This window comes from Narcine bancroftii, chromosome 3, assembly GCF_036971445.1.
Source record: "Narcine bancroftii isolate sNarBan1 chromosome 3, sNarBan1.hap1, whole genome shotgun sequence".
Lineage (NCBI taxonomy): Eukaryota > Metazoa > Chordata > Chondrichthyes > Torpediniformes > Narcinidae > Narcine > Narcine bancroftii.
Window position 1 is genome coordinate 155,959,215 of NC_091471.1, and position 27,622 is coordinate 155,986,836.

Consider the following 27,622-nt stretch of genomic DNA (forward strand, 5'->3'; position numbering starts at 1 on the left):
CCACAGTCAACAGTAAAGCAGAGAAAGGAGTTCACATAGTTAAACAGCTGCTCAAAAAGCACAAGACAGTGGCTTGGATCCTTATATAGCTCTGTTGAATTACCGAGCTTCACCACTTGAACATGACATGTCACCCACTGAGCTCCTGTTGATATGTAGACTATGCACAACTCTTTCCTACTCTGCAGACCCAAATAAGAACAGAGATGTCAAACAGAAAAAAAGCATCTGCAAAGGAGAGAAAAAGCAAACTATAACAAGTCAGCAAGAAGCTTAGGGCCACTAGCTCAACATGACTCAGAGATTCCAACACCTGGAACAAGAATGCCACTATTCTGGAGAATGTAAATCCAAGATCCTACACTGTCAAAACAGTGAATGGTCAAATACTGAGGATGAATTGAAAAAGCCTGCTGAAAACCCAAGTGACATTGCAAGAACAGACAAATGCAGAAGAATCAGCATGCACAGGAACAGAAGAAACACCACAAGTGCTACACAGTAGTGGACCAGCAGAGCCGACACACGCACCGGTGTTAAAAAGATTCACATGCATTATTAAAACACCTGACAGACTGAGACTCTGAAGGAAAAAGAACTACACACTTAAAGTTTGTGCTGCTGATATTTGTGTTTGTGTTGGTATTTAACTTTAAATGGAAATGAATTCTGTATTAGTGTGTAATGTTGCTAAATTGAACATCTTAATGTAAGGGGATGTGGTGACAGAGTACGAGAGGGAGTTAGAGATGAATGCTGCACCTCGGGTTAGATAGAAAAAATTGGCTGCACCATGAGATCATGAGTTTTTAATAAAATATTGCTAATATAAAAGAACCCAAGTTTCTTTATTACTTAAAACAAACATTACAGATGCCTTCCTATTCTTTCCTTATACCTTGAAGAAGGGCTCAGGCCCAAAACATCAATAATAATCTTTACTTCCTATGGATGCTGCAAGAGCAGCTAAGTTCCTCCAGCATTTCTCTGTGTGTTTTACTATAAAAATGATTGATCATTTCTATCCATGAATGCTGCCCTTGAGTCTCTTCAACTTGTATTTGTTTTTTTGATCTTTTTGAAGATCGCAGATACGCAAGGGAATATACTAATAGGAGGGGATTTTAACCTTAATTTGGACTCAAACATCGATAAAACTGGAAAAAAGACTAACAGAAAGAACAAAGTAACCAAATTTATAATTAAATCGATGCAGGAAATGCAACATTTGGATATATGGAGGAAACAACACCCAAAGGAAAAGGAATATTCATATTATTTGGGTAGACATAAAACATACTCAAGGATAGACCTATTCCTGTTATCTGCCCACATTAAAGGAAGAGTTAAGAAAACGGAATATAAAGCTAGATTGTTATTGGATCACTCACCCCTGTTATTGGCAATAGAGCTGGAGGACATCCCACCAAAAATGTATAGATGGAGATTAAACTACATGCTACTTAAAGATAGGATTTTAGAGAATTCATTGAGTGACAAATTAAAATGTACTTTGAAATAAATACAAAATCAGTGAAAAATAAATGTATACTATGGGACGCAATGAAAGCATTCATCAGGGGACAGATAATAAGTTATGTAACTAAGATGAAGAAGGACTACAATCGAGAAATAGAACAGTTGGAAGGGGGAAATAACAAATACAGAAAAAGAATTAGCAATAAAGGAAGATACAACTAAAAGAAGAGAATTGACAGACAAGAAAATAAAAATATGAAACACTACAAACATATAAGGTGGAGAAGAACATAATGAAGACAAAACAGAAGTATTATGAGCTAGGAGAAAAAACGTACAAAATACTAGCATGGCAGCATAAGACAGAACAAACTAAAAGAACGGTATTGACATCAAGGAAAAAGGACAAACAAATTACATTTAACCCAACGGAGATCAACGAAAACTTCAAGGAATTCTACGAACAACTATATCAAACTGAAAACAAAGGGAAAGAAGACAAAATAGTTGAATTTCTAACTAAAATTGAACTACCGAAATTGCAAACAGAGGAGCAAAATAAATTAATAAAACCATTTGAAATAGAAGAAATACAGGAGATATTAAGAAAAACTACTGAACAATAAAACACCGGGAGAGGATGGACCCCCAATGGAATTCTATAAAACATTTAAAGACTTATTAATTCCTCCTCTCCTGGAAGTAATGAACCAGATTGAAAAAAACACAAAATATACCAGATTCATGCAAAACAGCAATAATTACAGTAATACCAAAGACGGGGAAAGATCCACTAACACCAGCATCATATAGACCAATATCTCTACTTAACTCAGATTATAAGATAATAGCTAAACTATTAGCAAACAGATTGGCCGACTGTGTACCAAAAATAGTAAAACTAGACCAAACTGGATTTATTAAAAAAAAAGACGAACAATGGACAATATCTGTAAATTCATTAACTTAATCCATGCAGTACAAGGAAACAAAACTCCAACAGTAATGGTTGCTTTAGACACAGAGAAAGCCTTTGACAGAATAGAATGGAATTATTTATTCAAAGTACTACAAAAATTCAACCTACCAGAGAAATATATTAATTGGATTAAAGCATTATATAAGGGACCATTGGCGAAAGTGACAGTAAATGGATATATATCAAACCAATTTAAATTAAGCAAATCAACAAGGCAGGGATGTCCACTATCTCCCTCACTGTTCATGTTAGCTATAGAACCACTAGCAGAACTGATAAGAACAGAAAATAAAATAAGAGGGATAAAAATAAAAGAGAAGGAATATAAAATCAGTCTATTTGCAGATGACATTATAATATACTTAACAGAACCAGAAATATCAATAAAAGAATTACATAAGAAATTGAAGGAATATGGAGAAGAATCGGGATACAAGATCAACACAAATAAAAGTGAAGAAATGCCAATGAATAATGCGGATTTCACAAAGTTTAAGAAAGAATCACCATTTAGATGGCAAACGCAAGCAATTCGATACCTAGGTATACCACTAAATAATAATCTAGGCCATCTATACAAATTAAATTATCAGCCATTAATGAAAAAATTACAAGACAACTTAGAGCACTGGAAAGACTTACCACTAACACTGATAGGAAGGATAAACTGTATTAAAATGAACATCTTCCCAAGGATACAATACCTATTTCAATCATTACCAATTCACCTAACAGAGAAATTCTTCAAGGAGCTAAAGAAAATAATAAGGAAATTCTTTTGGAAAGGGGGGAAACTGAGGATAGCACTGGATAAATTAACAGAATGGTACAAACAAGGAGGCTTACAACTACCAAACTTTAAGAATTATTATAGAGCAGCACAATTATCAGTTTAAATGTCTTTTAAACTCTGCAATTGTACTCACCTTTTCCACCTTCTCTGAAAGCTTGTTCCATATACCCACTACACTCTGGTGTGAAAAACTTTCCCTTGAGATCCCCCTTAAATCTTTCCCCTTGCACATTAAACCTATGCCTTCTAGCTATAGACTTCCTTATTCTAGAAAAAAAAGCCCCCTCATAATATAACAAAAACTCTCATAACTCACCTTCCAGAAGAGACAACACTGTGGATCTTTTTCTGCACCTTATTTAGCTTAATCAGATCCATTCTATAATGTTGCAACCATAACTGTAATCAGTACTCCAAGTGCAGTACAACCAACGACCTCCAGAATTTACACTTAAAATGTAGGTTTTGAGCGAGACTCACTGTCTTACTGCCCCAATATTCCTTTACCAACCATTCTATTGATCAGTGGAATGATGCTGAAACAAATTACCTAGAAAAGGTTTACGTTTTATTAGCATATTTTAAAATAAACCACCGTTGGCTCCCTTAACAGACTGTTCCAAGGCTGTACAGAGCCAACGGCAGTGGGACTGGGAGGATGGACATTGTGGGGAGAACTGAGACTTCGCCACTAAGCTTCGGATTTTATACTTGGCTCGGGGAATGAGACTTTGCTGTTAAGGTTTGGATTTTATACATGGTGTTGGGTTGACATTTTTAAGATTCAAATACCATCTTATATGCCGACATATACGGTATATAGATCACTGACAAGAGGGGTCCCACCACCAATCCTTGTGGAACACCACTGCTCACAGAGTAACACCCTTCCACCACCTACCCTCTGTCACCTTTGGGCCAGCCAATTCCGAATCCAAACTATCAGTGCATCATGGATCCCATTAATTTTTCACAGTGCTCCACAGTGTGCAATTTACCTGCTGGAGAAGACAACTCCATTCAAACCATAGATCACAGATCCCAGCAACTAGTCTCTAAGGTGTCTGTCCTGCTGGCCTCTTACAACCCTGGTGGGTCTCCTTCCCCAGCACCAAAGACCTTCCATCCATCATGTTCTGAAGCTTTACAATAACTTTCCACCTGGATGTTTCACCTTCTGTCTGGCAGCCTTTCTCTCATCTTTGGTAACAACAATGTGCGTTGCTCCTATCTGGCTGCTCTGGGGAGTGTCTGCAGTCTTTCTCTGATTGTTGTACAGTGAAGAGTCAGTGGTCGAGTTCCACTGGCCTGGTCACTGGTCCCAATTTAAAGTACAAATGTTAATCTAATTAGCTTAATCTAACATGGAAATTTAATACATCCTGTAGAGCGCGTCGAAAGAACCAAAGACTTGTTGATCCAAACCAAGGACTTTATTAACTAAAAGACTGGAGCATATCACATGTTGGTCAAGCAGTCCAGAATGACCTGGTCTGGCTAGGAGCAATCCTTTAAGACCTGCCAGTAGGTGTGGCTACAGTCTCAGCCAATCACAGTCATCCTACACTACAATTTGTACATATACACATTGGTGATAGAATTTGTACAATCATACATCCTTAAAAATAGTTTGAAGGCTAAAGGAGACATATTATGTTCCCATAAGAATTTTCAACTGACAACAATCACATCTCATTGTAGAACTAGGTCATTTCCATTTCAATAAGGATTGTTTTGCTACTTTTCAGCTAGAAGTTTATGGGACTTTTAACCTTGTTTATTTTTCTGAATCTGTGTGCCAAAGGCAAGACCAGCATTTATTCCTAATTCATCACTGTCCTTGAATAGATTGGTTTGGTATCATGTCAGTAAGCATGACAAAAGTCAATCACATAGTTCATAAAGATACAGTACAATAACAGGCCTTTCTGACCCCTGAGCCCACTCTTCCCAATTACACCTATGTGACCAATTAACCTATCAACCCCATACGAATTTGGAGCATGGGAAGAGGTGAGTGTGTGGAGGAAACCCAGGCGGACATGGGAAGAAAGTACAAACTCCCTAAAGTCAGCGTTGGATTTGAAACTGAGTCGTTGGTACTGTAATAGTTTTGCACTAGGCAGTAAGTTAACTGTGCCATCTGGAGTTACAGAATCCAGACTGATAGATTTTGTTCCCTGAAGAACATAAGTGGAACAGTAACATTTTTACTACAATTCAGTTTTATTTTACATAATGAAGATGTGAGAATGAAACCTCCGTTCATGTTTGCTTTGACCAAATATCTGTACCTAAAATATTAATCTTGCCTTGTTCTTCCAGGCCCTGATGGAAATATTTAGTTGCTCCATTTTCTGTTGCTTATTTCAAACTGTCAATAGTAATCACTTCTTATTACCAAATTAACCTCAAACTTTGAAATACTGGATTCAAAAATAAAAGTATGTTTACTTCACTTCTTCCATTCATTTTCTGATTGTCTTGTGTCTTTGATCAAAACCAAATCAAATCAGGGAAATAAGTTCTTTCCACATGCTGTGGGACTGATGAATAGTATCCTGTAACCTTGGGACTCTTATTAATGAAATTGAATAAATTATTCCAGAATATAGTTATCGTAGCTGTAAGCACATTGCTATTACAGTGCCAGCAAAGTGGCTTTGAATCCAGTGCTGTTTTTAAGGAGTTTCTCCCTGTGTCTGATTGATTTCAGATTTATTGTCAGAGTACACACATGACATCACATACAACCCTGAGATTCTGTTTCTTGTGGGCAAGGCAGAATTACCACTAATTGACAGTACAAAAAAAAAAGTGATTCAACGTACTCATCAGTGGTGTCACTTTTCTCCCCCCCCCCTCACAATGGACCTCCTCCCGCACCAGACCATACAGAATCCTTAGTAATGTTTTTTGTACTAATGTTAATCAAAAATCATAATTCCAGTATATCACTGAGTGTAATGGCAATGGTAATGATATAAACAATGATCAAAATTAAAATTATACCTTTAAATTACAATATCATATGTCCAGTCCTAAAGTATTTACATTTACATAGTTTCATGTGGTTAAAGTGAAAATTCAGTAAGAAAACAAAAAGTTATTGATATAGGTTCACAAATACTAATTGCCACAATATTTTAGCTAAAACACCAGAAAATTGACAAATGCAGTGACTATAAAAATACCTGCAGTAATGAAAACACTGTGAGTGGTGCAAATGAAATCACGTGATTCGAAGTGTCACTATAATTGGGAAATAATGACAACTCTGACCAGAGTGGATTAGAAGGTTCAAAAAGTAAATTAGCACAATTTTAGCTTTGTAAGTATATTAATACATGTAAATTGAGCTTATGGAAAAAAATTGTTGTTATAACTAACTACAGGGATATTTTTATTAAAAAAATATTTCTACTGAAACACTGTACAATAATTTTATAGACATTTTGGTGTCACCTGGTGCAACCTGCAAACCACCCCCCCCCCCACCCACCACCAGTAACGCCAGTGGTACACATGTAAACAAATAAAGAAATGTAAACATACTGGCTGTGCAATAGAGAAAAAAAATCAATTAAGTGCAAAACTAAGATACCTTAAATAAGTCCCTGATTGAGTTTGTTGTTGAGGTGTCTGATGGTGGAGGGGCAGCAGCTGGTCCTGAACCTGGTGGTGCGAGTCCTGTGGCTCCTATACCTCTTTCCTGATGGTAGCAGTGAGAACAGAGCATGTGCTGGGCAGTGTGAATCCTTGATGATTGCTGCTGCTCTCCGATGCCAGTGTTCCCCGTAGATGTTCTCAATGGTAGGGAGGATTTTACCTGTGATATCCTGAGTTGTGTTAATTGCCTTTTGCAAGGCTTTTCACTTGGGGGCATTGGTATCCCAATACCAGATCATGATACAGCTGGTCAGCGCACTTTCACCACACATTTGTAGAAATTTGCCAGGGTTTCTGATGTCATTCCAAACCACTGCAAACTCCTGAGGAAGTAGGGGTGCTAACGTGCTTTCTTTATGATGCCATTAGTGTGTTGGGTCCAGGAAAGATCCTCCAAGATAGTGATTTTCATGAACTTAAATTTGCTCACCCTCTCCACCTCTGATCCCCCCAATGATCACTGGATCGTACACCTCTGGTTTTCCCTTCCTGAAGTCAACAATCAGCTCCTTGGTGACAATGAGTGCGAGGCTATGGCTAGTGCACCATTCATCCAAGTTTTCAATCTCCCTCCTGTATGCTGATTCATCACCCTTTTTTATATAACCGATTTACCATGGTAATGTCAGCAAACTTATAGATGCTGTTGCTTTTGTACCGAACCACACAGTCGTAGACATAAAGTAAGTAGAGCAGGGGGCTAAGATCACACCCCTGTAGTTCTCAATCCTCGCTTATTGTGGACTGGAGGTGAGGAAATCCAGAATCCAATGTCACAGTGGGGAGTTGAGTCCCAGGTCTTGATGTTTGCTGATCAATTTTGAGCAAATGATGGTGTTAAATGCCATACTGTAGTCGATAAAGAGCATCCTGATGTATGCATCTTTGCTGTACAGGTGTTCCAGGGCTTTTTGTAGTGCTGTTGCTACAATAGGCAAATTGGAATGGATCCATGTCACCGCTCAGAGCTGATCTGCTTCATCACCAGCCTTTCAACACAATTCATCACTGTTGATATGTTACTGGTTGATAGTGACTTAGGCAGATTACCACAGGTGGGTACCATGCCCTGCCGGAGTGAGATGTTGAAGATATCCATGGATACATTGGCAAGTTGATCTGTGAGGCGCCAAGATGCATGGTTGGAGCCGAGATCAGCCCACTGGCGGTGGTCAATGTGGCAGGCACCAAGAGATTTATTTAGGCAGTCCTTGTATCTCTTCTTTGGTGCACCTCTGTCTCAGTGGCCAGTGGAGAGCTCGCCATAGAACACGATCTTGGGAAGGCGATGGTCCTCCATTCTGGAGACGTGACCTACCCAGCACAGCTGGATCTTCAGCAGCGTGGACTTGATGCTGTCGGCCTGTGCCATCTCGAGTACTTCGATGTTGGAGATGACCGATACTTGGTCGGGTTCTCCATCCGAACTGAATCACTCTCCTGAAAGCAGCCTGGATGCCAACCTGGACACGGAATGGGGAGGATCATTAGGGGACATGATGTGAGAGAAGCTTTGCCATCTCCTATTCTACTGGAGGGTTTGTAGCAGGTTATGTCATTTAGACCCTGCCACAGTTGTCAGGTACCCTTCGTTGTTTACATTTTCATCCAGAAACTCCACTTCACCCAGGAGACAGCTTTCCACAGGTCATACCTGCTACTTCTGTAGTGATCTGGATCTGTGGACTTAAATGCCTGAGATCTGCCTCTCAACATATTCTGGATTTCATTGTTCATCCAGGGCTTCTGACTGGGGAAACCATAAATGGATTTCCTCCAGGTGCTCCCACATACCAAAGATGTATAAAGCTAAGTTGGTTATTTGGTCACATGGGTATATTTGGGTGATGTTGTCTTGTGGGCCAGAAGGTCCTGTTACTGTGATGTCCTGTGTCTCTAAATCAAATTAAATAAATTAAAATATTTATTTATATTATGTTTTTATGTAAGTATGTGATTATTATGCGCCTTTGGAAGATTACACAAAAGAGTCTGGAAAAACAACCAACTGAAAAACCTCACAAAGATTAGCGTATACAGAGCCGTTGTCATACCACACTCTTGGCTCCAAATCATGGGTCCTTTACTGGCATCACCTACGGCTCCTAGAACGCTTCCACCAGCATTGTCTCCGCTCCATCCTCAACATTCATTGGAGCGACTTCATCACCAACATCAAAGTACTCGAGATGGCAGAGGCCGACAGCATCGAATCCACGCTGCTGAAGATCCAACTGCGCTGGGTAGCTCACGTCTCCAGAATGGAGGACCATCGCCTTCCCAAGCTCTCCACTGGCCACCGAGACAGAGGTGCACCAAAGAAGAGGTACAAGGACTGCCTAAAGAAATCTCTTGGTGCCTGCCACATTGACCACCGCCAGTGGGCTGATCTCGCCTCCAACCGTGCATCTTGGTGCCTCACAGTTCGGCGGGCAGCAACCTCCTTTGAAGAAGACCGCAGAGCCCACCTCACTGTCAAAAGACAAAGAAGGAAAAACCCAACACCCAACCCCAACCAACCAATTTTCCCTTGCAACCCCTGCAACCGTTTCTGCCTGTCCCGCATCGGACTTGTCAGCCACAAACGAGCCTGCAGCTGACGTGGACTTTACCCCTCCATAAATCTTTGACCGCGAAGCCAAGCCAAAGAAAAGATAATGTGTGCACCATTGTGCAGAGAAACACTGTTTTATCTGGTTGTTTCAATTTTTGTCCTGAAACTCCACTGACCGAGAGAGAGATGGCTTTCAGAAAGTCAGATGATGATAAACTTGAACTTGCTTCTGGTATTGGTTATAAACTTTTGAATAAACATCTCTTCTCTCAATTCTTTCAGTTTCCCGACGCATCCTGGTGACTAAACCTTCGTATTCGTACAGTTAGCCTGATAACCCCACTGACTCACCCTGCTCATCAGAACCCATGGTCTTCATCTCTCTCCTACAGTATGCAAGCTAAAATAAAAGCAACATTTTAACACAACCCTCTCAATTTTATTGGACAGTCTGTAGTTCATAGTATATGCAGGAAAGCAAGTAATTGAAGGGCTTTTCCAAACAACTTAAACATTCAGCTTCAAACAGCGATCAGTTGGATCAGTGGTTCACAAATGTTTCTGGCTACCGCCCCCTTGGCTCTCAGGCCACATCCCTAGCACCTCTACACCCCCCCCCCACCCCCACCACACACATACACGCACGCGCACACACATCCCTACCTCTTTCTTGGTATTAGGTCTACCCAAATTTCAAACAATATTTAACATTATATACCAGCGTATATATTTCACAATTAAAACTTTTCATTAACCAATTTATTTAGCAATATGAAAGGGTAAATTTACATATCAACTGTAACTACATTGTCTTCACCTTTTTAATGAGATGGATGTGCTTGGTGCAGGGATATCAGCTTCTCAACATCAGGTTGGAAGGCACTAAGTCTTAGATCTCCATGTTAAATAATTTTCAATTTGTTTCCTTGCTTGGGAAGAAGGTGGGCAACTGCACTGAAGCCTCATTCTACTAAATCTGATGTTGGGAAGGCAATAAAGTACATTTGGACTCTCATCTACAGTGCTGGGTAGTGGTCAGAAATGTCTTTTTGTAACAAAATATCTTGATTTTTTTTAACTTTGGCCTCAGCTCAATTTAATTTTGGAGGGAAATCAATTCTCCCTCCACCATTCCTGTTTCCTCATTGCTTATATCTGGATTGCTCACCCAGTCTGATATTTTAAGCAAAAAAATCCTGAAATCTGTCAGACATGTCTCTATGCAGCTGATCCAAGTGTGTACAATTAACTTGAAGGTCATCATCTGATATACTCTTCTCCTCCAATTCAGAGAGAATCAGAAACTGGAAGAGCTCATTTGAATAACTAACTTGGACAGAAAGGTTGAGAGGGCTGATTTGGCTCTGATAAGGTTAACGTCATTTCCTTGCAGTTGCAAATTAACTTTGTTGAACTTTGTGAATGCATCTGACAAGTAAATAACATCATGCTTGATGTTCCATAGTTCATCACAGAGAACAAAATTGCAGTCTTGGAAGAATTCAACAAAAGTTTTAAAAATTGAATAAAAATGCCTCAGGCAGTTTCCCCTTTGACAGCCATCTAATTTCTGTGTGCAACAACAAACATTCGAAACCTTCATCATTCTCAGTGCAGAGCCGTCGAAACAGTCAGGAATTGAGAGCATGTGCCTTGTTTTTATTTACGGCAGTGAAAATAGTGCTTAATGATTTGTGAAGTCAAACACTTAAGTTTTTTGTTTCCAGATGTTGCCTGTGGATTTCACAGTGCACTGTAAACACAACAGGTACAGTTTTTTTAAAGAAAATGATGAAGCCATGATGAGACCTGTCATCGATGGTGCCCCATCTGTTGCACAAGAAAGAATGTTGGTAAGCAGGATGTCTTTCTCTCTGAAAAAAATCTCAACAACACAAAATATTGTCTCCCCTTTTGTCTGTTTCTAGTTGACTTGCAAAGAACAGCTCTTGAACCAAACTTTCATCTCTGACGAAATGAAGATAAGCAAGAAGCAAAGATTCATTGCCTGGCAGCATGGACACATCTAATTGTAAGCCAAATGCAGTTGTCCTAAGCAAGTTGCACACTGTGCCTTCAATGTTTTCAGCCATTTCATCCACTCTTCTTTGAACAGGGTTATCACTGAAAGGAATAGCTTTAATAATTTGTTCAGGTGACTTGTATAAAACTGTGCGCAAAACCTCACGTACTGCTGGCAGAATAAGCTCTTCTCCAATTGTATGCAGCTTACCAGATCTAGCAATCAGCAATGAGATGTTGTACAATGCACACAAACCATCACTGGATTGTTGTGAAGTGCTAACAAACATATTTCCAATGGTTTTCTGTTTTTATGTTTTCTCGAAATTACTGAAAATATGCTAAGTTTTTATCTGCTTTATCAAATCAGATTGAAAATATTCAAAAAAGAAATTCCAAAAAGTTCCAAAAAGCACTATGCCATTTTATGTAACAGGTAACACAACATAGCCTATGTTTGAATAACATGTATATGTGCACTTAAGAAATATGTTAATACTGCCCGATTTTACATAAATATAAATAAAATAAATAAATTGTGCACTGCTACAGAGAAAGACAAAACAAAGCATTTCTAGCAAAAAAAATGTAAAAACCATTTAAATCACTGCAAAACACAGCAGAAAAAACATAAGGAAATATTGTGGGATCTCCCATTCATGGTCAGGCCATCAGGAGCTTGATGGGCAGCAGGGGCAAGGATCTGTGACTGGGCTGTCGGGAGTTCAATGGGTGGACGGCCGGGGTGAGTATCAGCTGTTGGGAGCTCAATGGGCAAGCAGCCATGGTGAGGATCAACAATCGGGCAATCAGGAGCATGATTGTGGGGGTGGCCTGGGCAATGATCAGCCGTAGGGAGCGCGATGAGAAGGTGGTTGGGGCCAAGAAAAGGGGGGGCTCAGTATATTTATACGTAATTTAAATGTACATTCCAACCTGAAGATAATTTGAAATTCTTACAAACCTGGAGTATTGGCCCTTGCAGGCGTGAATGTGGCGCGTGTCTTGTCCAGAGCACGTAAGCAAGAAACAAACATTCGCCACCCTCTTTTTCTTCACCGTCCCCAGGGAGCAGCAACGTCCATTTTGGGAATAACTAAGTTAGATTGCAGTAAAATCACAGAAATGCTGGAGGAACTCAGCATCCATAGGAGATAAAGATTTCAGGCATTAGCCCTTCTTCAAGTTAGTTTGTACCTCTACTTGAAATTTTAATTACTCAATGAGCTTTACCCTATGGAGGGCTCAACTGATGGACAATTGTTAATATATTTAAACCATCTAAATTTATGGTCTTCCAGGCAATAATGAGCTGTTATTTTACTTAGAATGAAGTTGATTGGTATCAGAGAAAATGGATTCACAGGACTGGTGACTTCTGTTACACAACCTCATTGAGGAAATTGTAGCAGTTAAGATGTTCTGCATCATTCTTTGGTCCTTGGACCAGGTCGTATTTGATCCTAACATGCTCGTCCCAGAACTGTTCCAACCTCTCATGGCTGTGTGGCTGGCAATGTCCTCAAGGAATTTGTTCCACAGCAACAACAAGGTCTCTAGAGGCCTATCTGTGGCCAGCAACCAATAGGCTTAATAAATCATGTTACCATTTGTAAGTGATTTTTGAAAAACAAAGACATTTAACAGCAACTGAAATTGATTAAATAAAATTAAAGAATGCATGGAAAAAAAATTATTATTTCTATAATAAATAGATATAAAGAAACATAAATAGAAACTAAGTTGAACTTGCCTTTCTAATTATGATTGGCAAACCTATTCGAATGAATGGAGCCTTACCAAAGGCCGGTGTGATATTGACAAACAGATCCAAAGTAGATATATATTACTGCTTCTCTCTGGAAGAGCTCTGCACTTAGTAGTGAATGTCAAAGTGGAGCAAGAGTTCAGCTGACCTGCACTGTGATGTGAAACAGCCAATGACTGGAATGTGTTAATGCTCACACTCCAACTGTCTGGCATTCTCTCATTGAAACCCAACCTATCTTACCAGATGGATGATTGCGCTATGATAATATGTACGAAGGAAAGTTATCAATTAGCTGGAAGAGGGGCAGAGGAAATTAACCAGAATGTTGCTGAGATCACAGAGCTTGAGTTATAGGTATAAGATAGGCTGGGTCTTTATTCCCTAGAACGTGGGAGTTTAAGGGGTGGCAATGTGGAGGTTATAAATTCATGTGGGACACATGTTCATAGTCTTTTTCACTGGGAAGATTATTCTAGAGCTTAACACCATTGGTTTAAGATGAGAGGGGAGAGATTTAAGAAGAACCTTTTTCACTCAAGAGGGCTGACCATATCTGGAACAAGCGGCCTGTAGTAGTGGGCACAATTTCAGCTTTCAAAAGGCATTTGGACAGACACACAGATAGGAAGGGCTTAGAACAATATGAAGCAAATGTAGGCATACGGAACGAGCACAGAATGACAACTTAGTCAGTACACACAAAATGGGCAAAAGAGCTTATATGCAAAATTAGCAAGCACAATTGCAGCAACAAATTTGAAACTCACATTTATTACCTTCATTTGGATCCATTGCATCGGATTTACTGACGTGAATTGTTGGCAGTTCCCGAAGAGAAGGAGTTATTTTGATTTCATATCACATCTTATAGAAAATATTTTGTATATTAAAATTAGTAGCTAATTTTTTTAAGTTAATCATTGCATCACAGAAAGTATGATAAGCTAAAACAATGAAATCATATGCCAATAATCAATGAATCCACAGATACTGAAGAATAAAATCCATACTCCTGAGTTTTCAGTTTCAATCAGCTCCAGGGAATAATCTTCCCATTTTTATCAATGGTGTCAAATAGTTTCTTCATAAACTGAAATGTTTAAAGCCACAATGCATTAATTTCCTGCTATTTTATTTCACAGATTAAATTAATTATTTCATTTCACAGATTTTCACAGTTAAATAAAAATATCAAATCCCATAGACAATGTATATTTTTAAAATATGGCCACCCCTTGTCCAGTTCCTTGTACTCTCCATGTCAAGGTTAACACCATTAATTATTTTTACCCTTCAAATTTAAATTTAGATATATAGCATAGTTACAGGTTCTTTCAGTCCAGGAGCCTATGCCATCCCATTACACCCAAATGACCGACAACCCCGGTATGCTTTGAAGTATGGGAAGAGACCAGAGCACACGGTAGGGGAAGAATGTACAGACAGAGCTGGATTTGAATCCCAGTTGCTGGCACTGTAATACCATTGTGCGAAGCATGACGCTAACCTTCGAAAGGGGCTGCAGCTTAGATGGAATTTACATCATGACAACAAATCTTTCAAAAGCCACCCACTGCAACTGATGATTTTCCGTTTAACTCTTTGGACTCCAGCCATTTTTAACTTTTCAAAATATATACCGCCATAGGTAAACTACAGTACAAACACCAGTACAAACCAGCTGGTGTTTGGATATAAAACCAGCCTCACAAAAACAGAGTATCTGCACTTGTTGGTTGTGTCCACAGTAACACATAACACATATGGGCCCACCTCAATATTAAGCCTATTCAACAATATTACGCCTATTTGTTTACCAAGGCCAACGGTGCCAAATGCTGGCCCATTCTCTTCTTCATGCTCATGCACACATAATCTTTACAGAGAACTTTACAATGCAGTACAGGCCTTTGGCCCACGTTGTGCCAACCTACATAAACCTACTCAACAAACTAAACTTTCCCCACCTCACACCAAGAACCCTCTATTTTTCTTGCATCCATGTGCCTATCCAAGGGTCTTTTAAATGTCCTTATTGTAGCAGCCTCTACCACCAGCCCAGCAATGCATTCCAGACACCCACTATTCTCTGAGTACAAATTTATCCTTAACATCTCCCCTAAATCTTCCTCCCTCACCTTGTACAAATGTTCTCTTGTGTTTGCTAATCTTGCCCAAGGAAAAAGGTTCATCCCATCTATGCCTCTTATAATCTTATAAACTTCCATTAAGTCAACGTCCATCTTTCTCCACTCCAATGTCAAAAGCCCCAGGTCTGACAACCTTGCCTCATAATATACATTCCCCAATCCAGGCAACATCCTGGATCCTCTGCACCCTTTCCATAGCTTCCACATTTTTTCTGTAATGAGGCAACAAGAACGGAACACAATATTCCAAGTGTAGTCTAACCAGAATTTTATAGAGCTGTAAGATTACGTCACGACTCTTGAACTCAATCCCCTACTAATGAAAGACCCCATACCATAAGCCTTCTTAATTACCCTATCAACTGGGCAGCAACCTTGAGAGATCTATGGATTTGGACCCTAAGGTCTTTCTATTCTTCCACACTATTAAGAATCCTGCCATTAGCCATATACTTTGCCTTCAAGTTTTGTTTTAAAAAATAATTTGGTAATGTTGACCAAGGCTATAAATAATGCCTGGTGTGATATATAGCAAATAAATAGCATACTGACACCACAGAGACTCGCTTACTATGGTTTGTGCAGGCATTTTGGTGTTTTTCTCTGCTTGGGAATTTATAATATTGACGAGATATTTTCCCTACTTTGATAACTTTCAGCAAATTTCACCAGAACTTAGAAAATGCAGATTATCCCTAAGGTTTCTTAAAGTTCTATAGTAAGTGAGATATACAGGTATACGCTGCTTTACAAAACTAGAGCATTCCTGCAAAATGACAAAAAGTGAAGACCCATTCACTATTATTGGAGGCTATTTTTGTAAAAGTGAAAACCCATTCAAAAGCTATTCAAATCCTTACATAAAAGTGAACACAGCTTTCTTTTTAAAAGCAAATTTTTGTAATTCAAGTATTCGTAAAGTGGGGGTATACCTGTACTAATTTATGAGAGTCTATCAGAGAGTCAGAGTCCATGTTATCACATTTTCAAATTAATGTTATGTTCATTGGTTAACATCCAATAGAACCATGTGTTAGGAAATGTTATTCACTCAGGACCAGATAGGCTATGAATTTAAATATCTCTGAAATCAGTGGAAGTAATGAAGAGGACCTTGGCAAGCAAGTGTCTTTTATTCTACATCACTGCAAGTAATAGGACTGTAGGTTGACAATAGCCCAATTTCACATATCACCTCATGTTTCTGAATGTATAGCTTTATCCCATTGAATAAGCTCTTAAGGATCTAGTTCTTCGTTACTTTTCAATTTACCTCTGGTTTTCTGCATCCTTTATCTTCAATAAATTTCCTGAAAGATAATATTGCATGGAGCCTCCTCATCTCTTCATCCTTCAGTGAACAAAGACAAAACATTGCAAAGGTGAATTAGGTCATGAATTCTCTAGTCCATCCTAATTAGTCCAAACCAAAATCCTTATTGCCTCCCTTGAGCATCAACATTGTCCAACAATGTCCAATCAGCTCGGCCACATAGTGCATGGTATCCCAGTATTTGAAAGCCTCCTTTCCATAGTTACCAAGTGATCTAATCAGATATAGGGATTACCATAAATATTTTCAAATTATATCTTTGTCCATTTCATCTTCTATTCCGTACATAAAACCATTCAAGTGAACCATTTGTGATCATTAGCATTTGTTTTCTTTCATACTTAGATCTGTAGCAATGAGATTTATTTACATTGCTATCCAAGTAATGAATGAGTAGAAAATTATTGTAAACAAAATATGAGGGAGGCATTGGCCCTTGTCTTTAGTAGTTATCATAAACCATCTCCTAGGCCACACATGTCAAACTCTGGCCCGCGGACCATTTGGCCCGCAAGATCGTATTAAATATATATTAGAGTTGGCCCGCTGGCCGCCGCGTCAGTATAGCGCATGCACACTGAAGGTGAAAATGAAGATGCCGGAGGTGTGGAGAGATCTCAGAGTCCCAAATCCCGGGGATCGGAGCGCTGCACTCAGCCCGCTCGGCTCCCGGACACACAGACGCGGCTGGAGTTGGGGACCATCCTCGCTGGGTCTGCGCTTCAGCGGCGACGCCGGACCGAACGTCTTGTGGGCGATGCCTTCCCCCTCGCTCTGTGCGCGGTGGACCCTGACTCCCGCTCCTTTTGTTGGAGACGAGTCCGGCGCCGTGAGATCGCAGTTTAATCCCTCTCCAAAAATGGGAGGGGGGTGGGAGCAACGCGCTCTTCTCAGCCAATCCCTCCACCGCCCCGGACGCCGGCATTTCAACGGGGGGTTCAGGTGCCTTCATCAGGCGACCGACCTGTTGGTCCAAGACAAGGGGAGAGCATACAAACTCCACACAGACAGCACCTGAACTCGGGTGAACGTGGAGCTGCGACCCCACGTTCCACATCAGGACTGTGTGTAAGATTGGGAGCAGTGAGACGAAAGCTTATTTTGTTCCTGTGATTTAAGCCTTTCTTGGGGTGGGGGGGGGGTCCTTCTCTGACCACTTGCCTAACAATTAACCTAATCAGATGTGGAGTTACCACAATACAACAGTTCTCAACCTTTTTCTTTCCACTCGCGTCCCTGTGCCATTGGTGCTCTGTGATTAGTAAGGGATTGCTTAAGGTGGTCTGTGGGTGGAAAGAAAAAGTTTGAAGACCACTGCTTTAATCATCCCTCATTGACTCGTCATGTGCACGGTTTCAGACGCTAAAGGAAATGGACCAATGACAATGACAATGAAAGAGTTTATCCAAAACTATTATTAAACATTTATTTTAATAAGAAAAAGTTTAACATTACATATGTTGAAAGAAGAGAAAACATGCAGATGTTGTTGAAAATTTTCAATAAATATTTAGTTCGGCCCTCGACTTAGTCCAAGTTTTTAATTTTGGCCCTCCGTGAATTTGAGTTTGACACCCCTGTCCTAGGCATTGAATCTATTCCTGAACTTGAGAAAACATTGATTGTATGGATATGTACTCTGGTTCATTTATGATGTCAAGTTTGCAAGGATTTTGGGATAATTTCAATGTCACCCACTATATCCATCTTTGAAACAATGTCTTTTCTATTCATCCCTTTGCTCATCTACGACTGAAACATCAACGGCCCTGATAGTCCAGATTGGATGATCTTCACGTAGTTATGGGCTGGCCTCCAGTGCACTCTGTGCAGAAGATATCAACATTTGCTGCTCGAGGTGAAGTCTCACATGCCCATCACCCTATGTTCTCTAACATATATTGGCTCTTAATTCAGAATTTTAAAATTCTTATCCTTATTTTTAAATCTTTCCATGGATCCTCCCTGCCCAATATCAGAGTGGAAATCATGTTTAATATTGCTGCACCAGTTACACACATGGAGAATTCAAAACATATATTCAGAAGTGCATGACCAATCCATGTTTACAACACTCAATTGTATTCAGGTTACATCCATGCAGTGACCACACATCACATGACACAAGGAATTCTGAGCCCTGGGCTATTAAATTGGTGAAAAGCAGGATTGCTAAACCTATGCCACTGATGGGGTGTATTCACATCAGATTTTTTTTTCCGATTATAAGACAGAAAATTAATAACAGAAATTGCTACCTTCTCATTAGCTTCTTCAGCTAAATATGATTTATCTGCCTCAGGCTCAAAATTGGGATCCACTAGAGGTTCATGAGCTTTTCGTTTCACCCAAGTCTTTGGGTCCAAATACCATGCTCCATATTTAAATTTACATCCATTTTGTTGGAGGGTTTCCTGTAAAAATATGATTATAAGGCTAATAACAAAAGTCTTTACATAAAGATAACAAAATGTAATTACAAATTGCTTAACCTCATGTAATCTACATGAGCTATGCAGAAACAATGAAAAATGAAACAAACATTTTGATCTCAGATAAGATCTCGTTCATCTTATTTAGAATAACGAATCTACTTTTGGTATCCCCACAATGGGATTATTGAGAGAGGGGCAAAAAAATTATTCTGTTTAGAACATTTAAAAAAAAATTCTAGATAGGGATAAACACCCAAGATTTTAAACCTCATGTGAATATGGATTTAGGGTCGATTTTATTAACAAACAAAGATGATATTAAAAGCCAGGAGAAAAGTAGAGGTGGAGAAAAAAAAAGAAAAAGACTCCTTTAACACTGGACTGTTTAGAAGTTGAGAGCAGCCATTCTCAACAGCGGCACTATGGCCCCCTGGAGCCATAGCACATATAAATAAAGCATTATTTTCTTTATTCACCTCATATAACATAAATATTTTTAATATATGGTTGGTAGGAGAGAAGTATAAAGAAATCAAAATGACTGCTTCACAGTGAAGGGGGCCGTAGCTAAAAAAAAGGTTGAGAATGGCTGGTTGGAAGTACCCTCAAGATAATAGTAACACGTAATGCAAGTCAAAAGTAAATCATGAAAATCTAGCATTTTGTGTTTCTACTGTAATACAAGTCAAGGTCAGTGCAATCATCTGATCTTTTTTTGGCATGGAAACACTTTCAAGGATTTTCTCTAATTGGAGTAGATCTTTTAGGTCTCCTGTGAGTTGGTGTAGATTTGATTTGTATGTCAATGTGAGTTTATTGTCATATGGATAAAGCACCAAAATTCTTACTCACTGCAGTCAAACCATTAAAAGTCATCTTTATCATGGATCACAAAATATCACAACTGGTCTCTTCAAGACCAACATTTTCAAGAGATTTTTGTATCTCTCCATTTCCCTTCATTAAATGTTTGATGCATGCAGCTTGTTTGTTGAGAAAGTGTGCCAAGAGCAAATGTTTACCTTGTAATGTCATGCAAAGATTCAGTTAGGGACTGCTAGAATTTACTAGATTGTAATCTCTTGGAACTGAGCACGTTCCATTTTCTATGTGGCCTGGCGAAGAGTCATGGAAATGTACCATTTGTGCATTGGGCTCTTCTCAACCACTGCCAACTATAATCAACTTATTGACTTACTGACTGTTGTGAGTCTATCAGTACTTAATTACAGGCATTCTTTGCATCATGGCTGTTCGGGTAATGGGCGTACGGCCTTACAGCATCACAGATCATTACCCAGAAATAGGATATATACAATAACATCTCCTCTTCAAGAAGAGGTGTGGAAAAAGTTAATAAGTAAGCAGTATTTTTTCACCCGCCATTTCTTGCCATCTGCGCAGATGATGCGACTTTGCATTATGGAAAATCATGACTCTGACAGGTTTCAAGAGATGCGAGCACCCTCCGCATGCTGTCATATTGGGTTGGGGTCCCCTGTCATAATTAATTAAACTGAACTTTGAGGAGAGACCTATTCCCTGAATCTTTGGCTTGTCTGTCTTTGGCTTGGCTTCGTGGACGAAGATTTATGGAGGGGTAATATCCACGTCAGCTGCAGGCTCCTTTGTGGCTGACAAGTCCAATGCGGGACAGGCAGACACGGTTGCAGCGGCTGCAGGGGAAAATTGGTTGGTTGGGGTTGGGTGTTGGGTTTTTCCTCCTTTGTCTTTTGTCAGTGAGGTGGGCTCTGCGGTCTTCTTCAAAGGAGGTTGCTGCCCGCCGAACTGTGAGGCGCCAAGATGCACGGTTTGAGGCGATATCAGCCCACTGGCGGTGGTCAATGTGGCAGGCACCAAGAGATTTCTTTAGGCAGTCCTTGTACCTCTTCTTTGGTGCACCTCTATCTCGGTGGTCAGTGGAGAGCTCGCCATATAGGTCTCTCCTATAGTCGTTTTCTTCAAGTACAAAATTGAACCACTGGAAAACTTCCAGCCACTGCTGGTTTCACCGAAAAGCTTCTTCCTATTAGAAATTCAGCAGCATCCAGGATAATGCAGCCCCGCCCCATTAGTATCGCCTGTGCACAACATGGCTGCAATCGGCAATGATTGGCATCGCCCACAACAAAGCAAGAACACCAAATGCAGGGAAGCACTGCCATCTGCCGGTTCCCCTCTGCATTGCATGCCATCAAAACATGAAAATATATTGCTGAGAACAGGGCTGGCTCTGAATCCTAGAACATCCTGGTGAGCAGGTGGGGAGGAAAGTGAACACCAAAGTGATTTTTGTCCTTGTTCTGCCTATGGGGAGGTGGGAAGATGACGGAAAAATAAGAAATGGATGATATGGATTTTATCAATGACATTTAAGGGGGAGTTCACATTTATTAACGAAAGAGGGCATTTCTGATGTCCTGGAATGGAAGGCCTCATCATAGGAAGAGATTTTGGAGAAAGGAATTACACCCTTACTGGAGAAGGTGGTAAGAAATAAAATCTAGACACCTGTTGGAGTCAGTCAGTTAGTAATAGAAGATGTAGATGGTTTGTCCCCCAAGATGGAGACAGGGAAGTGTCAGAAACAATCCAGGTAAATTTAAGGGCTGGATGGAAGCAGGCAGTGAAGTTAATGAAATTGTCAAGTTCAACACAGGCACAGTCATTGATGTAGCAACAGTAGCAGGAATGGTAACCAAGCAGGATTGGAACAGAGATTATTCCACACATTTGACAAAAAGGTAGGTGGAGCTGAGACCCATACATCCTGGATCTTGAGGTGATGGAAGAAGACAAAAGGGAAGTTGTTGAGGATGAGGACAAATTCCACCAAGCAGAGAAAAGTACTAGAAGATGGGGACAGAAGGGCTCTATGCTCATGAAAGAACAGCAGGACCCCGGGACCTTCATGATGGATGATGGATGTGAAAAGGGATTGCCCATCCATGGTGAAAATAACATGGTGTGGGCTGAAGAATTGGAATTCTTCCAAGGTTGAGAGTGTGAAGGTGTCCTGGATGTTATGGATTCAAGATTCAATTTATTGTCAGTAATAAAGACAGCGTGGAGTGTCTCAAGGTTATAGCTCAGAAATAAGCAACATACAACAAGGAGTGAAGTTCACGTTAATTTAATCAACTGGCTGCTCTCTTTTATATAGTCAGGTTGACCCTGGCTGCCATGTGATTGACAGGCATGACTCGTGTTCCTTCAGGCTCTGATTGGTGTCCTCACGACCCACTATTGGCGATGGCTGGATCAGCCCGTTTTGCTGCAGTGTCATCGACGGGTATGGATTGTGTCGCCATGGATGCCAACTGGTCCTTTCATGATCTATCACCGATGATTGACTGGCAGAGTCTGTTTTGCAGCGGCCTATTGGATCAGGCCACTGACACCTCGTGCAGCCTGATCGATTGCTGTATTCAAGTGGCATCTTCTGTGTCAGCCTGTGGCAGCAGCGGCAGGCCACTACAACAATGTAATATTACACGAAATTCATTTTTGTCTGCCATAAGGTTACCGTGTGTCCATGGATTCACCTCCAATGCTCCCACAGCCCCTGCGGCCACAAAGTCCTGTCCAAACCATCACCAGCCTGAGTTCCAGATCTGAACCTCCAACACGGTAAGGATCCCTTCAGTGCCCTCGGCACCCTTTTGCATCTCAGTTCGATACCTGATACCCATTCAGCCAGTCTTGAGACAGTCTCCAGTAGTCTGCAGCCTGGTGTGAATCCCTCGACCGCAGTCACCAGCACCTCACAGAGTTCTTCTCCTCGAGTCACTAACAGCACGCTGCCTGTGTGTTCTTCAGCCTCAGAACCCCTCACTGGTCCACCGCTGTGGTCACCATCGCATGGGACGTCTCCTCTGCTTCTCTTTCTCAAACGGGGTCAGCAGTTTCCACATTTTCTGTCCTCTTCTTCCCTGGAGTTTGTAGCCTGCTGTCAATCATAGGCACTGTCATCTTGGGTGCAGACTCTGTGGTTGCAGTATTTTTAGTTAAAAGCACTGATGGCTCCATTTACAGGCCATTTAAAACCTGTATGAAGCTGACGGCAGTCAGACTGGGTGGTTGGAGACTAGATGAGAGGGGACAAGATGGTGTCAAGGTATGAGGAGATGAATTCAGTGGGGCAGGAGCGGGCAGAAAAAAATGGTCAGCTAGAGAGGGCAGTTCTGCTTTCTGAATGTTGGGTAGGAGACAGATGCAGGCAGAGTGGGGTTGAGGATCTTTCAGGTTGGAGCTGGTGGTGGCGGGATCACCTGATGAGGTCCCTCATAGTCTGTATGTATTGCAAACCAGGCCCTAATACCACCTCATTATAGCAGTTTGGGAATCAGAAATTCATCTTTCATAATTCACATAGCTATTCCAAAAATATCTGGGATAGAAAATAAAAATGTGTTCTTTTGAAATTTATGTGAAAAAATGGAAACAAATAAAATTTTCAACGTATTTTTTAGCACATGTGCAGATGACACCACGATAGGGACCCTAATGATGGGGGAAGAGTGGACACTATACTGCAATTACATTTTTCGATGGCCTCCTATGTTCCAAAGAAAATAACACAAGCCAGACTGTCATTCCCTGTTGATAAATATTTCCTGAACTGCCATAAATCAGAAATCTCCTCTGCATTGAGTGTAATGATATCACCTATTTTCCATAACGTGGGTTCAGAATTCTGCATAGTATCCAGTCTATGACCTAGCCGGTGATTTATACACTTCAGGCATAAATTCCCTGATCTTTTTATTTTCAATCAATAACGAAAAGTGCTCTAATTGCCTTCATAACTACTTTATCTACTTGAATTGCTACCATCAGGGATCTGTGACACGCACTCCAAGCTTCCTTTGTTTTTTTTTACACTTCTGACTTACAGTAAAATCCCTGTTATCTGGAATTCTGGCAACCGACAGCCTCAAACAATGGACAAAAAAATAGTGTCTGGCATCTACCAATCCCTATAAGTACCAGATACCAGGGATTTGACTGTATTATTTATTCACTCTCTATGTTTTCCTTCTCTATGCAATGTTACCTCAAATTTATTCAGACTATATTCAACTTCCCTGCCTACCTGTCACCCTTAGATATTTTCCGGCATTGATCTGTATTTCCTTGCCTATCAAGCACATGGCAATTTTATTAATATTTGAAGTTACAGAATTCCCTCCCTACAGGATGGGAATGGAAGGAAGAGGGGGAAGAGAATTCTTACTGGTATTGGAAGGCAGGGGAAAAGAGCCAGTGAACTCCCTGAACCAATGTTGGAAGGGCAGCAAACCATAAGGCGAGGAATTGTTAAGAAATTTAATTCTACAATATATTCTTTATTACAATTAGGAACTCCTAAACGTGGAGTTGATAAATCTAGAGGTGGGAACTGGATTTAAATATCACAACTGATAAACAAAGATGGGTAGATCCTTGTAGAGATTATATGACTAACATTATTAATGTAAGTTATAGATTAGTTCAGTATAATTTTCTACATCCGTTATATCTTACACTGTAGCGTTGGCGCTACGAGTGTGGAAGGAAGAGACACACATGGCAGCTCTGCTTACATGGGCCCTGGTGTTGATGTCAGGGGCCCACGTCATCAGACCACTGACCTTGGATTGGCCAGCATTCCCACAAGAGTTCCTCGTCTTTTGGCCGTACAAAGGTCACCTGGGACAACAGCCAGTGTCAACCCAGGTCTGTGCGTTCGCCACGTTCATCAGCCATTTTGCGGGCCGGTTCACATTTCCATGCGCAGCCCACTACACACGATCCCCCCCCCCCCCCCCGAACTGGCAACAAGGCTATTGTCCATAGTGTTCGGTGGCCTGCCTCTGCATTGTGGGGGTGGAGTGGAAACCAGCTCATTACTGTCCAGGTATGCTGGTTTCAGGCGGTCGATGATAAAGGTTTTCTCCTTACCACCAATTTAAAGGACGAAGGTGAAACCATTGTCTCTAATAACCTTGTAGGACCTCTTGTAGGGTCATTGTAATGGTGGTGTGTGTGCGCCCCTCCTCATGAACATGTACTGGCAGGTCCTTAGTTGATTTGGGACACTATACTTGGGCTGGCCATGCGGTGGGGGTTGCCTCAGAATCAAGGACTCCGGCATCCGCTGCAGGCCCTCGAGATTCACCGCAGGGTCTTCCGGCATTTATCAGGGGCCAGGAATTCCTTGGGGATGATTAAGGTGTGCTGTAAACCATCTCTGCCACTGAGGCATTGAAGTCCTCATTTGGTGTGGTATGGATTCTCAGCAGGACTCAAGGCAGTTTGTCCACCCAGTTGGCACCCTTGAGCCGGGCCACAAAGGCTGCCTTGAGGTGCCTGTGGAAGCGGTCCACCAATCCGTTGATCTGCAGGTGATACGCCATGGTATGGCTGTGCTGTGTCCCCAGAAAATCAGCCAGTGCCACCCAGAGCCTGGAGGTGAATTGTGCTCCCCCTATCCAAGGTGAGGTGCTCCATGGCCCAAAATCAGGACACCCATGTGTCAAAGAGTGCCCTGCAGCAGATTTCTGTGGTAGTATCAGCTAGCAGCACCACCTCCAGCCACATCATGGATCAGTCTATCATGGTCAGGAGGTATCTCGCCTCACGGAAAACTGTTAATGGCCCCACAAAGTCAATGTGTACGTGGCTGAACTTGTGCCATGCCGACTCAAAAATCTGTGTGGGTGCTCTAGTGTGAACCTGCACTTTGGAGGACTGCCAGTTCATGCAGGTCTTGGCCCACTGTCTGACCTGTTTACGGAGGCCATGCCAGACAAACCTGTTGGCCACCATTTTGACCATGGTGTAGATGGCAGTGTGCGTCAGATTGTGGGCAGCCTCAAAAACCTGGCATCTCCATGTGGCCAGGATGATGGGGCAGATGCCCAGTAGAAATGTCATAGCAGTGTCAGGTTACCTGGGGTGACAGGGACGTCTTCCACCCTGACACCGGAGACGGCTGTCCTGTAAGCTGGGATCTCAGAGTCTTGTTGCTGTGCTTTGGCGAGAGCCACGTAATTGACCCCTTGGGACAGGTTATGTATCGACTTGATCGCGAGGCGTGACAGAGCGTCAGGCACCACATTGTTTTTTTCCTTCGATTTGTTGGATGTCCGTGGTAAATTCAGACACGTAGGACAAGTGCCTCCACTGCTGGGCTGTCCATGGGTCCGATACCTTATGGAAAGTGAAAGTCAGTGGCTTGTGGTCAGTGAACACCCTGAACTACCAGCCTTGCGAAAAGTAATAGAAATGTCTTTCCGCCAGGTACAGCACTAACAGCACCCAGGCAAATCATTATATTTGAGTTTTGGGGGTGTGATAGTACAGATCTATCACCAATGTACATAGTGTATATAGTTACTGTATCTAGACTGTGCTTACAGCGATTGGCTGAGAGCTAAGTCACGCCTACTGTCTGGCCCTTAAAGGGTTGTGTCCCTAGCCAGGTTGGATCATTCCAGACTGGTCGGCCACCTGTGAAGAGCTCCTGTCTTTTGCTAATAAAAGCCTTGGTTTGGATCAACAAGTCTTTGGTTCTGTCGACGAGCTCTACAGGGGGGCAGAGGTACCTGATGAAAAAGGCCAGGGGTTGCCACTGGCCCTCGATGAGTTGTTCTAGAATTCCTCCTACCACTGTGCTGGAGATGTTGACAGTTAGAGCAGTAGGTGCCTCCAGACTGGGGTGGACCAGGAGGATGGCATTGGCTAGCACGTCTTTGGCACTCTGGAACACCCTGGAGGATTCCTCATCCAAGTAATGTCTTTTGCCTTGTTGGTCACGCATGATGCGTACCACTGCCGTTTTTAACCTGAGGTAAAAGTTTATCATACTGGTGAATTCCTGCAGTCCTTTCACCGTGCATGGCTTGGCTAAGAGGTGGACCACCTCAACCTTCTCGGGGAAGGGTGTGGCCCCTTGTTTGTTAATTCTGTGCCCCAGGAAGTCGAAGGTGTCCAGACTGAACTGGCACTTAGGGTCAGCCGAACTCCTCAGCTGGGTGCACAGTAATCTCAGGTGGGTGGCGTGGTCTTTGTGGCTGCGGCTGTGGCTGGCAATGAGGATATAATTCAAAAAGATAAAAGCAAATAGGAGGTCCCGGCCCACTGCATCCATCAGCCGCTGGAAATTTTGTGCTGCATTCTTTAGACCTTAGGGCATGCGGAGGAATTTGAACAAACCAAAGGGGGGTTATGATTGTAGTTTTGGGGATTTCCTAGGGGTGAATTGGGATTTGGTGGTAATCCTGCATGAAGTCAACCATGGAGAACTCCCGTGCCCTATGCAAGTTGGCAGCAAATTCTTGGATGTGGGACACGGGATATCTGTCAAGCATGGTTTCCTTGTTGAAGCAGTGGTATTACCCGTATGGTCTCCAACCCCCTGCTGATTTGGGCAACATGTGGAGGGAAGAGGCCC

General features: G+C 41.5%; 1 protein-coding gene and 1 long non-coding RNA gene across 7 annotated transcripts in view; one reads left to right on the plus strand and one right to left on the minus strand.

Annotated features, from left to right (window-relative positions):
* LOC138757732 (uncharacterized) overlaps positions 1-27,622 on the plus strand; it is a 48,935-nt gene that overhangs the window by 16,562 nt on the left and 4,751 nt on the right. Inside the window, exon 2 of the long non-coding RNA XR_011353863.1 lies at positions 11,403-11,506. This is a non-coding gene — a long non-coding RNA (uncharacterized lncRNA). The remainder of the gene's footprint in view (positions 1-11,402; positions 11,507-27,622) is intronic.
* Positions 14,020-27,622, minus strand: part of LOC138757730 (protein FAM47E) — a 54,731-nt gene continuing 41,128 nt past the window's right edge. For 4 of the 6 annotated variants that reach the window (XM_069925489.1, XM_069925492.1, XM_069925490.1 and 1 more), the window contains exons 6-8: positions 19,009-19,164; positions 16,691-16,768; positions 14,145-14,357 (exon numbers count right to left, since the gene is read on the minus strand). In XM_069925489.1, the coding sequence (XP_069781590.1) occupies positions 14,298-14,357; positions 16,691-16,768; positions 19,009-19,164 (294 nt within the window). In that variant the 3' untranslated portion in view covers positions 14,145-14,297. The other 2 variants (XM_069925491.1, XM_069925493.1) reach the window with 2 other exon arrangements.